Source organism: Protopterus annectens, chromosome 15.part0, assembly GCF_019279795.1.
Source record: "Protopterus annectens isolate FY-2018-M chromosome 15.part0, PAN1.0, whole genome shotgun sequence".
Lineage (NCBI taxonomy): Eukaryota > Metazoa > Chordata > Ceratodontiformes > Protopteridae > Protopterus > Protopterus annectens.
In genome coordinates this window covers 264266734-264283015 of record NC_056749.1, presented here as the reverse complement: position 1 = coordinate 264283015, position 16282 = coordinate 264266734, and the positions used below count along the sequence as shown (strand labels likewise).

Genomic DNA, 16282 nt, shown 5'->3' with positions numbered 1-16282 from the left:
AGGCCAAAATATCGATTGTGTCTAAAAAAACGACGCCCAGGCTACATGTTCAGGCCCCTATGCCTAAAAAACAAATTATCAAAATGGCTGAAGATTTAATTACTCTAATCAGGGGTAGTCAACCCCCCCTTCTAAGAGGCCTAGGCATGAACTTGACTATGAATATTCTGAACAGGAGTCTGTTTCTTCTGACTCTTCTAATGAACAGGATTTGTCCATACCTACTTATGAGGACTCTGATGCAGAGGATTCCATTCCTTCTGCTTCTCCCCCTGAGGATTTTTCTTTTGGGGAAACTTTACATACCTTAAGGGAGCATTTCCACTGGGGAAAGTCAGGATTTTTCTGAATCCAAAAAGAGGCTTAGGGATTTTTCCTTCTTCCTCAACATAGGCCTTTGGCTATACCTCCTGTACTAGACATTGTTGATGATGTATTTTCAGAATCCAGTATGGCCCCTGATTCCCTGCCTCCAGTCCCTTGTAAGCCAGACAGATACTACAGGGTTCGTGATTCCCACAAATTCCTTTTCAAAAATCCTGTTGCAGACCCTGAAACCATTTCTCAGGGGCCCAAGGGCATTAAGGCTTCTACTGCTAAAAATCCTACCCCTTCTGATAGAGACTCCAGGGCACTGGATAGATGGGGTAAAAAGGTTTATACTTCTGCAACCTTGGCAGTCAGAGCTTTAAACTGTCAATTCCATATGCTAAAATATCAACAGCATATCATGGGACTGCTTAAACAGAAAATTATGTTGATTTCTGACTGTATGGAAAATAAGGATTTACAGGATTTATTGCATTCAGCTGAACAAGTTGGAAAACATACTTTGCAATGTGGTTTTGATTCTTTGGAGGCCTCTTGCAGGGCTGCTGTTACTGAGTCTGTGCTTAGAAGGCATGCTTGGCTTAAGGAGCAATCTTTGCCTGAGCATGTTAAAGCAAAATTGTTGGATACTCCTTTGCAGCAGGACCTTCTGTTTGGCAATAAGGCTGAAGAAGTTCTAAAAAAGATGGAAGATGAAGCTAAATCTATGCAAATTGTGAAAATTTTATTACAAGTACAACCCCCAATATTTAGTAGGCACTGGCCTACTAAGAACTGGTCTTTTCCAGTTCCTTCCAGAGCCACTCAAGCCAAACCCAGACATTCCAAAAGCACCAGGTTTCAGTCCCAAGGGACTTTCAGAACTAAGCAATGGGGTGCCTCCGCTTCCAAATCTGGAAACAACAAGACACCTCCCTTTGGTAAACAGTCTCAATGACTTTCCTTTAAAATTACCAAGCAGTTACCTCTTAGCCGCCCCTTTGGGGGGAAAACTGGCTCTTCATGCAAAAAACTGGCAACTTATAACCCAGGCCAAATGGGTTTTAGATATAGTGTCCCAGGGATACAGATTTCATTTCCACACATTGCCAACTCCAAACGGATGGCCAGACCTGCCCCCAAATCAGTGGGCAGAGGCCCAGAAACAAGTACTTTCCCTCCTAAACATGGGGGCAATTCAACTAGTACCAGAAGAGGAAAAGGGACAAGGTTTCTGTTCCAGACTTTTCCTGGTACCCAGAAAAGACAAATCATGGTGTCCAATTCTGGACGGGTCTACTCTAAACACCTTTCTGGACATTCCATAATTCAAGATGCTGACTCTTCACCATTTACTTCCTATGCTAGGCAAAGATGCCTGGTTGGCAACTCTAGATTTAAAAAAGGCTTACCTGCATATCTCAATCAGAGAATCTTGCAGAAGATACCTCCGCTTCAAAGCAGGCTACTTGCATTATCAGTTCTCTGCACTGCCCTTTTGCTTATCTACTGCACCCAGGGTATTTACAAAGTGCCTGGCTCCAGTAATTGCATTTTGCAGGCAAAGAAATATTCAAATATATCTATACCTGGACGATTGTCTAATTCAGGCAAAAAACAAGGCTATTCTTCTAAAACATCTGGAGTTTGTAAAAAGGGTTCTAACTTGTCTAGGGTACACCATAAACAAAAAGAAATCACAACTGGTACCCTCTTAGAAAATTACATTCCTATGTGCAAGCTTGAATACAACTGCCCAGATGGCTTTCCTTACGCCAGAAAAGCAAATTCATTTGGTGACTTACTTCAAACAGGTGGCCACAAAAACCCTGCTATCTGCAAGACAAATACTGCAAGCCGTGGGGTTCATGGCCTCCTGCATTCTTCTAATTTCATATGCAAGACTGCATATGAGGCAACTTCAGTGGTACTTAAAAAGTTTATGGAGTCAACATTGTCACAGCCTGGAAACAATGATTCCTATCATACCTTGCCTGCAACTAGAGTTCCTATGGTGGGCAGAGGCCTGCCACCAAAACAAGGGACTGCCATTCACACCACCCCCTGCCACCCAAACCCTAACTACAGACGCATCAAACTATGCGTGGAGGGCTCATCTGGCAGGGAAGTGCATTCAGGGCAAATGGAGCCAAAATCAAATGCACCTTCATATCAATCAAAAAGAAATGCTAGCTGAACAGAATGCACTGACAGCCTTCAAGGACTACCTCCATCTAGGACAACTAATGGTAAAGACGGACAACACCACAGTTATGTGGTACATAAACAAGCAGGGGGGTACACATTCCTACCCACTCTGCAGACTAGCCATGGCATTGTGGAACAGATCTTTTTGCCTCACCCCAGAACTACCAGTTGGACAAATTTTGCACAAGAACTCCACAAAAAGCCTGGAAAGTGGATGCTCTGTCCTTCAGCTGGGAAAACCTATCAGTCTATGCCTTTCCCCCTCTGCCTCTGCTCTCCAAAGTTCTACTAAAAGTCAAACAAGGCAAACCAAAAATGATTTTGATTGCTCCAGACTGGCCTCACCAACACTGATACCCACTCCTAGGTAGTCTGTCACAAATTTCTCCATGGCACCTGCCCCAGACACCTTCCTTGCTGCCTCAGCAGAACAACTAAATTCTGCACCCTCAGCTCCAAACATTGAATCTTGCAGCTTGGAAATGGACTCATTTAAATTCCCCTTTAGCTCAGCAAACCTGTGATGGATGTCATTTTGGAGGCGAGAAGACCTAGTACTAGAAAATCTTATGCTGACAAATGGAAAATATTCTGTGCCTGGAATCAGTCTCAAGAAATGAGCACAGCAGTGCCCAATTTACCTCAGATTTTGCAATACTTAACTGAGATGCTTCACAAGGGCCTGTCTTTTTCTTCCATAAAAATCCATGCCGCAGCCATTTCAGCTCATTACAACACAGAACCCCCCCCTCTTCTCTCATCCTCTGCTAAAGCAGTATCTCAGAGGGGCCAAAAACTTGAGGCCACCCAGGAGAGCTCCAACCCCTGCCTGGGACCTTAACTTTGTATTGGAGAAACTCACTCTACCTCCTTTCGAGCCAGCTGCTACTGCAGACTTACAATGTCTTTCCTGGAAAACAGCCTTCCTTTTAGCAATCACTTCGGCTAGAAGGATTTCTGAATTACAGACCCTTATGGCAGTGGAGCCTTTCATCATCTTTCACGCGGACAGGGTGTCACTCAGGACCAACCCATCCTTCATGCCCAAGGTGGTATCCAATGTGGCTCTTAATCAGTCCATTCATTTGCCAACTTTCTTTCCCAATCCACAGAACAAGGGGGAGTGGATTCTGCATTCATTGGATCTACACAGACAACTTAGATTTTACTTGACAGGACTAAATCTCGAAGAAAAACTGAACAACTGCTGGTAGCATTTGCTGCAGGGGCAGAGGGAAAGGCTATTTCAAAGCAAACCATTTCCAAATGGATAAGCCATTGTATTCATTTCTGCTGTTAGCACCATGGAAAACCTATCCCCAGAGGACCAGATCCCATTCCACCAGGGCTGCATCTACTTCTACAGCCTTTCTCAGAAGTGTTCCTACCAGGGATATTCTAAAAGTTGCTACCTGGAGTTCAATTCATACTTTCACCAAGCACTATCATTTACCAATTTTCTCTAAATCCAGAGCTGGCTTTGCCACTGCTGTTTTGCAGGGCCTTATAGCCGGTCCTAATGCTGTATAAATCCATCCCCCCAACCATAGCTTTGGGAATCTACTCAAATGCAATGACTGCAACAGTGAAACATGAAGAGCATAGTACAGTTGTGTACACTTACCATAAATGTAGATGTTCAAGTGTATTCACTGTTGCAGTCCTGGTTACCCTCCCTCCAGCCCCCTTTTTTTCTCTTACTATGCCTCTCCTTTCTTTTACTACATTTAAAAGCTTTTTTGGTGTATTTGCTTTTGTTTGGAGGTATATTTTTGTGTTTTAAATTTTTTATATATTTTGCTCCCCATTTGGGGGGCACCTGACATCTGGGGCAAGAAAAACTGATGTAATGGCGTCGGCTGCATGTTTTATACCCCTGACGACCTGACGTCATGGAAGAAGGGACAGCAACTGATGCAGGACCCAAGACTTTGTTAATTAGGCCAACTGAGGGCAACCTGCCAGCAGATTACCCCAAATGTAATGACTGCAGCAGTGAATACACTCGAACATCTACATTTTTGGTAAGTGTACACAACTGTACTGTGTGAATATTCTTGGTGAATATGGACACTCCTCCACCTTTAGTGTTTCGGTCTTGGTTTGGTGGCCGAAAAGTGTGGTAAGAGTTGTAGCCTGGTATTGCAGGGGTGCCCTCTGGAGTCTTAAACCAGGTCTCAGTTTCTTAGTTTAAACATACTGTTGTTGGACTGTATCTTTCCAACCCAGCATTAAGCACCACTATTCCTTCTCTGCTGAGATAGAGCCTGTTCTTTTAATGGAGCTATTCTGTCAACTGGGGCCTGCCAACCCTCCTACCAGTCACAAGCCTTTCTCCCTTGTCCACTGTGTCAGTCATGTTATACTCCCTGATTCTCTGTTTCATTTTTATGCTGGCTACTGGTGTACACAACACTTTCAAGAAAGATCCAGCCCATCCCACATCCCTCTACCACCTCCATGGCCTTCTTTGCTGTCACTTTAGATGTCTGCTGTTACATATCATTGTTGGCAATGTACACTACAGCATGCTTTTACTCCTCCACCTTGATGATCATTTTGGTTACCTCCTCTCATGGTTTGCTGAGTATAAACCCCTTGAAATCAGTGTTAGCGAATTTTGGTCTCTCTCTTCTCCAGACTCCTAATCTCCAGTCACCATAACTGCTTTCTCTATGCCCCACACTGGTTCTTCACCCTTTCATTTCTTGCCACCTCTCTGAAACACTTCCTCACAGCTGACAGTCCCTAACATTGCTACTGTTTTATTTGCCTTCCCTTCTGTGGTGAAGCTATTTGTTTCACAATCTCTTCTGTGCTTTGTCCACACTACCCCTCCACTTTTGTCTGTTTTGCCTTTATCTCTCCCATCTTGCTGAATGTCCTTTCATTCCTTCTTATTTCACACCTGGTCAGATTTTGGCTTCTGTATTGCTCCCCCCAATCATTTGCCACTATGCTTTACATCAGACCTTCCTTCTGGTTTCTCTTCTTCATTTTCCTGTTACAGCTGAGTGTACCACTTTCTTATTTCACCTTACTCTGTGCCTCCCCACTTGCCTATAATTCTGTGACAACCTCTGCATGTGTCCTTTTATCATCAGCTTTTCTCTCATCTTTTCACATCCCAGGCCTTCCTTAACCCCCTTCTCTCTAGTCCAACTCTAGCTAGTCCACTAGCCAGTCCACTTCCATTATTCGACTTTGAATCACCCACAGTCTCCTGCAAACTTTCACATCCTTTGCCATTCCAAAGTTGTAAGAGCCACACAACTGCTTTACATCCTAAGCACATCATAGATCGTAATCCTTCATTACTTTTCCATCCTTCCATGTTTCGTTCATGAACCATATCTCTCAACCTCTTAGAGCAAGAAATCTGGGCAATTCTATAAATAAAAGTGGGATAAAGGCCCAAAAATAGGGACAATTTCTAAATATTGCTCCTGCAAGCTTAGAAAGTTGATAGAGTAACAGGTTTTGCATTAGCATGATTTTTCTGAAAAGTATGAAGTCTGAAACTCAAATGTCTGTTGTTATTTTCTAACTTTAGTCTTTAATGATTTACCACAAATGTGCCAGAAAAACACAATTTTGTAAAAAGTGGACCAAAATATGAGGCAAAAATCTGGACATTCTGTGGAAATCATTGCAGTTGAAAGGTATAATCCATAGGTCTTTTTTTTTCTAGTTAGCCCTTTCAATTTTTACCCTTGGCCTGCTAAGTAAATGCTAGCCTGATGATAGATTAAAATGTGATTAACATTAAAAGATAGGCACTTAATTTACTTTGGTACACTAGGAAAAAGGACAAAAGACTGAACAAACAGAATAAGTTAGAATCTAAATTTAATACCTCTTTCTCTTTTTGTGCAGCCATACTGGTACCAGTTTTGTTTCTCAGCTGCTGCACTCTTTTTTGCATGCTGAGCTCCTTATCCCCATTTTATGATAAATAGAAGTTAACCCTATGTCACAAAAGCAAGAACTTCATCTGTGCGGCTGCCAGTGACGGTATTTAAGTGGACCTATTGTACTGGAAGGGTTATCCAGGGTAACAGGATGAAGTAGGCTGTTGGACAGCTGTCTTGTGTTGTGGAGGGGGGGGTGGATATTGGATTATTGCTGCCTGTGCTACCTCCAGAGAAAACTAGGAGTTGCGCAGGCTGCAGTCATTAAGGCGGTAGAATGACTGGACTTACGTTTATGATATGCAGGCAAGGGAGCCCGCAAGATTTTTTGCAGGGGGGTGCAAACCCAGACCCTTGCCCATGCAGCCCCACCCCCTCCACGCACTCAGCCCTACCCCCCCCCCCCACATAGCCATTCCAGTGTCCCATAACTTGGCTATTTCTCCCCATTTGTCATAGACACTGTTCAAATCTCTCAGTGTGCATGCTGTTTTATGCTTTACTTCTACAATGATTACAGATATTTGGATTTCATTTACAACTTTTATTTCAAATTTTATAGCACAAACACTTATAGACATTTACTAAACCTAAACAAAGCAATAGTCTTACAATGAAAACAGACTTAGCATTAAAACTTTACCTTTAAACCCACATTCACTGAAACAGCATTGAAACCCACATTCAAAGAAAATGCATCTGGCCAGTGGCAGGGTAAGTTTACCTTTGGGCTGTTTTCAAATCATAGGCTCCTTGCACACATTTTTAGAATCATGCAAAAGTTCTTTGATTCACCTTCTTGACTGTATTAATTATACTGTATAATAATTGAATTATATCCCTTGTAAAATACAGCACACTTGTTAGACTTAAGTTAGAGCCCATTTTAAATTTATTGTTTAAACATTTTTCCAGTAGGCAATGAAACAAAAATGCATTAAACAATAATGACAAAACTGCACTATTCAGAACATTTCTATCATAAAGGTCTACTTCCACACAACTGCATTTTAATTTTATTGCTTGAACATTTTTCCAGTAGGCAATGAAGCAAAATGCATGCACCAGTAATGACAAAACTGCCCTATTCAGAACATTTCCATGATAACAGTCTACTTCCACACACAAATGCATTTTAAATTTATTGTTTGAACATTTTTCCAATAGGCAATGAAGCAAAATGCATGCATCAGTAATGACAAAACTGTCCTATTCAGAACATTTCCATGATAACAGTCTACTTCTACACACAATATATAAGTACAGAATAACAGTAGTGTAAGCCATAGGCATGTTGCACAGCTTTTTGAACTTATTTTCAATAGGGGGGACCAGGGACACATTTTAAACATAGCTTGTATAATTTTGGAAAGTTGCTTGCATAAAATGTATTACAACCATACATTTCACTACCAAGTCTCGAACCCAGAACTTTGTGCACTACAGTCAGAGCAACATACCACTAAGCTAAACCAGCAGTTTCTTGAAAGACAAGAAGACAAACTTAAATGGCTATCATATCATGTAATGAATTCAGTTCTCATTTCTCACCATAGTTCTCAACCTCTTAGCACAAAAATACAGAACAATGCCAATAATGGGGGAATACAGCCCCAAAATAGGAATACATTTCAAATACCGATTTTATAATCTTAGAAAATTGCTAGAATAAAAGGTTTTGTTTTACCACTCCTGAAAACCAGAGGAACAGAACATAAATGTGAGGCATAAATTCACAAGTGATGGTGGCTAGGGTCTTTAGGCTCTTTTTACCTGTACCCAAGGTACAGGATTTGAGCCTGAGTACCACTAGCCACCAGATGTTACACACACACACACACACACACACACACACACACACACACACACACACACACACACACATATACACACACACACACACACACACAAGTTTCATTCTGCCAGCTTACTCACTCTGAAAAGCGTCCGGACTCCATCTGCAGTCCTCACAGCTAACCCATCAGATAAGCAGAAACTGTCCATTTTTCCTCACAGCTAACCCATCAGATACGCAGAAACTGTCTGTTTCAGTTCCTGCTCGCAAACCTGAAAATACGTGCGCCGCATGATGATGTCAGCATGCAAATCCGGCACCCATGGCACAGATGCAAAAGCGTCACTAGACTTGAAGGCATTCTTAAAGAAGAACCATAGGTGCCGGAAGCTGTTGAAGACTGGGGGGGGGGTGGACGGAGAGAGGGGCACTTAGTGATCTAAAAAGGGCAATTTCTTATAACTATTTACTACAACATAGGTTCACCTGGAGGACATTTTAAGCTTAGCCAATTCCCTTTTGGTGCTTGAAATAACATTTTCTGATTGGTCTTACCTATCTCGTGGCTGATAATTACATATTACCCCTAGTGAGAATAATTCATCATACCATAGATAATTTGAGGGGACCCATGTAAGGGATGCAGCATTTAGGAGTTGCCTCTATCCTTTAGTGGCATGAGAAGCAATCCTGGAGTACATTTTCTATTATCCATCCTTGGATCCAAGTTGCATTTGAATATGGACAGATGAGCTTTGTTTCATTTTTATGGATAGTCTATTCTGGAACAGTGTTAGCCTCTGTGATATATATCCAACTCTCCACAGCATTCAGTTTAGATACCTGGACTTAGTATTTCTGATGCCATTTTTCTTGCTGATGTTCAGTGGGTCTATCTGTATTAGGTCGGAGGATGCCTCGTATTCCAGACCTGTCACCTCTAAGCACTCTGTAGGATACTGAGTATAGTAATAAATCTTTGAGGTGGTCCATGCAAGACCTATTGTTTATGACTTGTATCCTTTTGGTAAGGTATCTCTGAAGGTATTCCAGTTGTTTCATAGGATGGACAGATACATGCCAAAGCAGGCATTATACAAAATGATTGCCCTAATGAGGGCTTTGTAAAGATGGACATCATCATCTCTCGATCTAGCCACAATTTGTTTATAAGCTGTGCAATACAGAAAGGCTTTCTTATAACTCTGGGCACATGTTGGCCAAAGGTTAGGTCACTGTACACACAAGTTCCCAAATGCCAAACAATTGGGTCAGTTTTCAGAGGGCATTGTCATGACTTTGACACCAGTTATTATTTGGGACAAAACTTCCTGTATGATGGTCAAGTCATTTGGGGATTCAATAACTGCTCCTAGCTTGCAGTTATCTCAAACTTAGCCAGTCAAAGCCCTTTGGTATTTCCTTCTACTTTTGAAATGTGTATGCCAAACAGAAAATCTCAGCATTGAACCCTGGGGGACTCCATTGGTGACTCGTCACTTCCTCTATTTTGATCTCCTGCATCCTGTGAGCAAGTTGGCAATCCAGCTAGTGACACAAGTGTTTTCTCCTACATTATTCATCTTTTGTACTACACCTACGTAGGGGATTGTGCCAAAAGGCTTGGCCAGGACAAAGTAATGCGTGTGTTTTCTCCTACATTATTCATATTTTGTACTACACATGAGTAGGGGATTGTGTCAAAAGGCTTGGCCAGGTCAAGGTATTGTGGTTTGAACTGTTTTACCATCATCCATTGCTTTGGTAACAAGAGTAAAGCTTAAAATTTGCCCATGATTTTGAGCCTCACACACTTTCCTCTGGGCTGTTTTCAAACACATTTTAGGGCCATGCATACATGTATGCATTCTTTTATTCACCTTCCTGATTTTATTAAATTATATTCCTTGTATAATACAGCAGCAGTTGTTAGAATGGGTTTTAAATTTCTAGTTTTGAACAGTCTTCTAGTAAGCAATGAAACAAAATGTATGAACCAATAATGACAAAACTTCCCATTTCAGAAAATTTGAACCATAAAAGCCCATTTAAACTTCTGTCATTACAATCCACCAATATCAGTAAATACACAAAATCTCTGCAGAAGTAAGTAATCTAAATAATTCCACATTAAATGTATTTCTAAATAATGAACAGGCTGCTGCTAGGAAACAACTTTATATTTTATTGTTTCATCTATAAATAAAGTGCCTGTTGCCCTTGAAGGATAAATTGCCTATGCTACATTAAAAAATGATAAGCTAGTAATACTGCAATATGGAATGGATGGCAAACTGATAACAGCTTCATAGTTACTAGGTAACTCCTCCAAAGGAGGGCACTCACTGGAATGCAGCATCCACTCACTCCCTTTAAAGTACAACACAGTACAGTATCAGCAATCCATCTAAATACTCTGGGAGTAGAACCCATAGCCTTTTGCATCAAAAGTAAGGCTACTCCCTGTTGTGCTACTAACAATGCAAACAGATTAAGCAACACTAAACTTCTCTACCCCTGAAGCACTCCGCTCCTTGAAAAATTTTTTTATTTAACATTTATTTACCAGGAAAGTCTGACGTGGAACAAAGCCAATTTTTGGCAGAGGCCCAGGGAGAAATGCTCCAGATGTATATCTTTGTAACATTGGAGGAAACCAGAGCACCCAGAGGAAACCCACATGAACACAGGGAGAACATACAGATTTTGCACAGATGGCAGCCTAGCCAAGAATTAAACCAGAGAACCTCTTGCTGTGAGGCAACACTACCACTGCAGCATCCACTTGACACAACTAAATCACTCAATTTCGCAGCAGAAGAAATCTGGAAAAAGCCAAAATTTATTGGGGGGGGCACAAAACTAGGGACAGATTTTAAACATTGCTTGTATAATTTTAGAAAGTTGTTGAAATAGTGTTTTTTGTTACCATGTGTTTCCAAAAAAGGAAGACTGAAACTTAAAGGGCTATAATTATTTAGTGAATTCACTGATTTGCCACAAAACCACATATTTTAAAAGGAACAGAGCAAAGTACACACACACACACACACACACACACACATATACCTCATGCTGAGTTCTGGGTGTGATGTTTAAATTAATGGCATGTCTTGAATAGTGATATGTGTGGAATGACATGCAAAAAGGCATTAATGCTAATAAACAATTGCTTCTAATAAAGTGCTTATAAAAAAATGGAAGCTAAAGAATTACACAAATGATGACCAATAGCACTAGTGATTAGTGTCCACAAACTTTTAGCAAGAATCTTCTTCTTCTTCTTTCGGCTGCTCCCGTTAGGGGTCGCCACAGCAGATCAACTGTTTCCATTTCTTCCTGTCCTCTGCATCTTGCTCTGTCACACCAACCATCTGCATGTCCTCTCTCACCACATCCATAAACCTTATCTTAGGCCTTCCTCTTTTCCTGTTACCTGGCAGCTTCATCCTTAGTATCTTTTTCCCAATATACTCTGTATCCATCCTCAGCACATGTCCAAACCAACGTAATCTTGCACCTCTGGCTTTGTCTCCAAACCTTCCAACCTGGACTGACTCTCTGATATACTTATTCCTAATCCTGTCCATCCTCGTCACACCCAGTGCAAATCTTAACATCTTCAACTCTGCCACGTCAAGCTCTGACTCCTGCCTTTTTGTCAATGCCACTGTCTCTAGCCCATATAACATAGCTGGTCTTACTACCCTCTTGTAGACCTTCCCTTTTACTCTTACTGGTACTCTTCTGTCACAAATCACTCCTGGCACTCTTCTCCACCCACTCCATCCTGCCTGTACTCTCTTCTTCACTTCTTTTCCACACTCACCATTACTCTGAACTATTGATCCCAAGTAATTAAACTCATCCACCTTTGCCACCTCTACTCCCTGCATCCTCACCATTCTTCTATCCTCCCGCTCATTCACACACATATATTCTGTCTTAGTCCTGCTGGCCTTCATTTCTCTTCTCTCTAGAGCATATCTCCACCTCCAGGGTCTCCTCCACCTGTTCCCTACTCTCACTACAGATCACAATGTCATCTGCAAACATCAGTAAAAAAGGACAGAAGTATTAAAAGAAAAGACAGAAGAAGAATAGACTACCAGTAAGAATAAAAAGAAATTTGCTGGTTAACTGGTTACTCTAAAAACTGCCCCCATATAGTGTATGTATCCTTCTCCAAGTAGTCTGGATGTAGCTGCAAAATACACACTTGACATGGACCAATCTTCTTACCCAGTACATAAATTACAAATCAGTTAAATAATTGTATAGGAGTACAGTCATGGGAGGCACAGCAGTGCATCAGTAGACCCTAACCATAGATATGTACACACTATGCATCTTTATTATAACCATAAAAAACTGACTGTATATAAACACTTTGTAATAACATCAACAGTCCTGTATACATTACTCAATCAGCCGTTTTATTATCTTTGTACTGCTCTGTTTTGAGCCTGAGTCATGACTGATAAGGGTCTGTGGAATAGCCCACCTACCTAGTCAACAATGAAATACAAAAGACAAATGCTAGAAATTCATCTGATGACATAGAATGCAGATTTGCATTAAACATTCCTCAAACATTTATTTCAGTGTATGATAATGCAATAATCTGAATCTAAATCTATGAAAAATGCAGATCCCTTACAGATATATCACTGCTTATATGTCCTAATAACCCACACACAACATCTGCGGGCACACAGAGCAACATCTGACAGGCTACCCCGACAGATCTAGAATTTGTAAAGCGGAAACTGGATGTGATCACTCAACATAGGCAATGGAATGGCATGATACGTACCTCGTGCAGAGATCTGCTCAGCTTTGGGAGCAGCTACAGTACAAAAATTAAAAACTGCAGCTTCAGTAGATAAAGCAAAAATGACAGCTTCAGTAGATAAAGCGAAAACAGCAGCTTCAATAAATGAGCGAGCCTTAAGCTGACACAGCACCAGTAAAGTAAATGGAGCCTTAACCTTACCCGTGAGTGTTAAGGCAGCTTCAGAAAGTAAATGGACACACCAGCTTCAGTAAGTAAAGTAAAAATGTAGCCTTAATAGCACCAACTTCAGTAAGAGCCTTAAGCTTACATTGCACCAGCTTAGTAAAGTAAACGGAACACCAGTCCAGCAGAGCAGCTTCAGTAAAGGGAGCCATAAGCTTACCTGTGAGTGTTGAGTCCCGCGCATTTTTGTGTTTAAATTCAACGCATGAATGCGTCCTCTGTGTTGTTTTGCAGCTGTAAAAGTGTGTGTGGTGGGAGGGGGCGCTCCATCCCCTTCGCCCTATGGTTCCGGCGCCTATGAGAAGAACGCCCTAAACAAAACTTTTTTTTTTTTTTTTTAATTAAAAGAATATTAAAGAAGATTGATTAATCTACTAGCCAGCCGATTGCAGGGGGGTGCAAGTGCACCCCCTTGCACCTGCCTGCGGGCGCCCTTGTATGCAGGTCCATTTATCTTGCACACTGACATCATTGCACATTTTCTGTGTTATGGATCCTGATGATACTGCTGAATGATGTCTTCCAGCCCTTGTTCATCATTCCCTGAGAGTCCTGTGTGCCTGGCCTTGTGAGTTAGTAGCCATAAGGCTCTGCCTTTTAAACAGTCAGGAGGCTTTTTGGGTGAAGGATTACATGTGGGATCACCTAGAAAGGAGCTTTTGAGTTAGTGGAGGAGGCAGAGGGTTAAGAAACAAGCTAGAGTCTTAGTGTTTGAGTGGGGGGGAGGGGTGCATTAAAATAAATAAGCACCCAATTGAAATGTTGAGACTTATAATAATGAACCCCAAAATTATTTTAAAAAGACTTGAAAACACATGAGAACAATATATTTTGAAAATAATGTTCTCCTTTAAAGCTCCATGCACTCCTCTGTGTGAGGGACAAGCCACCCCAACCCTTCTCAGACTCATATGTACCAACTCCAAGATCACCATGCCTCAGAGAAAAGAGAGTATTCCAAGGGACAGCAGACTCAGACTTTATACATGCACATCCTCATTTTCAGTCATTCAGTCTTGCTATTCTTAGTCTCACACTAACAATTCTGGGCATTTCAAATGTTACCAAATAAATAATGAAAACAAAGTTAAAATAATTGAGCCAGGGCAGTAGACCTCATTCACCCTTGTGCACATGTAGAGTTGACACTGCAATAAATTGGGCACTGAGTGACATGGCTTCATTTCTAGCAGTGTGGTGTAATGGGTCTATATTAAAAGCCCAGAACATCGAAGCCATCTACATCGACACATAAAGGTCGATGTACATAAACATCGGAACACGTAAACGGTGAAAATCACAACGCCGAACGTGTTACTTTAACAAAGAGTGCCTCACAGGTATGTTAACACTAACATTAAAAACAGAAATTAGCCCACTTTTGCAGGGGGGCAAGCCCCCTGCACCCCCCGTACTTAAATATACCAACTCCGAGACCGCACTACAGTGGGGAAAAGGATATATTTCCTTATCCCCATGATCATGTTGCTGGCTTAACAAACACGTTCAGCGTTGTGATTTTCACCATTTACATGTTTCGATGTTTATGTACATCGACCTTTATGTGTCGATGTACATAGCTTTGATGTTCTGGGCTTTTAATATAGACCCGGTGTAATAACATTATCACATAAATGTGCTACTATATTAGGTATATCATTGACTTTGTTCTGTCTGTTAGTCATCTAAATATTGTAATTTCTATATTTAAGATTAATTTTACTTCAGTGTGTAATGTGACAGGTGATCCTTAAGACCAAATAACTCAAAAAAGTATTATTTGTTCTCCTTTATTTATTTTTCTATAGGAGGTGGATGGTGGAGATGGTGAGCTTGCTGATGAAGATGGAACATCATTGCGAAGGCAGCAATCAAGTATTCTCTATGAAGACCTTCTTATGTCAGAGGGAGAGGATGATGAAGAAGGCAGTGATGAAGAAGGAGACAATCCTTTCTCATGTAAGTTGAAATTCTAGAGTTGGTCTTGATTTTTGAGTGTCTGTGTAATAGCAATAATGTATATATTATTAGCAGGTAAAGACTGCTGGTTTCACCCCTTTTGCAATTTTATTTTCATAAGCTATAAATATAGGTTCATAGGCTCCTATACAAGTACTAGCCTAGCTGCCCTTGTGGGCCATTGTAACCCTAGCCAGATTCCCTTTTCTGTGCTGAAATTAACTAATCCCATTTGGTCAGAGGTAGGCCGTACCCATCCCATGGTTGATAATTATATATAACTCCTAATGGGAATAAGTGGGATCATACCGTAGATAATTTGAGGGGATCCATACATGGGATAAAGCATTTAGGAGATGCCTCTGTCCATTAGTATAACAGAGGGCAGTCCTAGAGTAAATTTTCTGTTTCCCATCCATAGATCTAAGTTACGCTTGAATATGGACAGGAATAAACTTTGATGTTAAGTTGTCTATCTCGCCTTCATTCTTGCTGGATGGGTTCGGAGCCGACCTCGGCTCCGACTCGGCCACTCTAAAAGCTCGAGAGTTGGTTCCACCGGCTCGAGGCTCCCCTTATATCCCACAATGCTAGGCGAGAGTTACCCCAGATCTCGTTTGCCGCTACAGCTTCGAGGTTGGTTGCTTCTACCGGTTCCTGGTGAGTGTTAATTTTCTTGTAAAAGTTACTCTTTTAAACCCCTTTTAAGTTAAATTTCTTTCTTAGTTAGTGTAGATTACAAAACTTATCCCCGAACCCTAAATTTTCCGTTTCTTTACCAAAGAACCTTTGGTTCTTCCTTTGGGCCCTTAGGCCTTCCCTTCCCTAGTGGAGTGTTTGTGTTTCTTGTAGTTTACTTTAGTTTAGTGTACTTTAAATTCTAGTATTACTACTAAAATTATTATTTTTTCCTGACAGGGTGTAACTTGTGTGTTTGGGTGTGTGTTTGTGTACACCTGTTAGTCAGGGAAATGTCCAAAGAAGCAAAGGTCTCCGGATTCAAGAAGTGTGATGCGTGCTGTCAGAAAATGTCTCTGACAGACGCTCACACTTCTTGTGTCTATTGTCTGGGGCCTTTGC

General features: G+C 41.2%; 1 protein-coding gene across 1 annotated transcript in view; it reads left to right on the top strand.

Moving 5' to 3' along the window:
- Positions 1-16282, top strand: part of TAF1 (TATA-box binding protein associated factor 1) — a 2792652-nt gene that overhangs the window by 2573777 nt on the left and 202593 nt on the right. The window contains exon 39 of the mRNA XM_044057257.1: positions 15052-15202. Coding sequence (XP_043913192.1) covers positions 15052-15202 — 151 coding nt within the window. The remainder of the gene's footprint in view (positions 1-15051; positions 15203-16282) is intronic.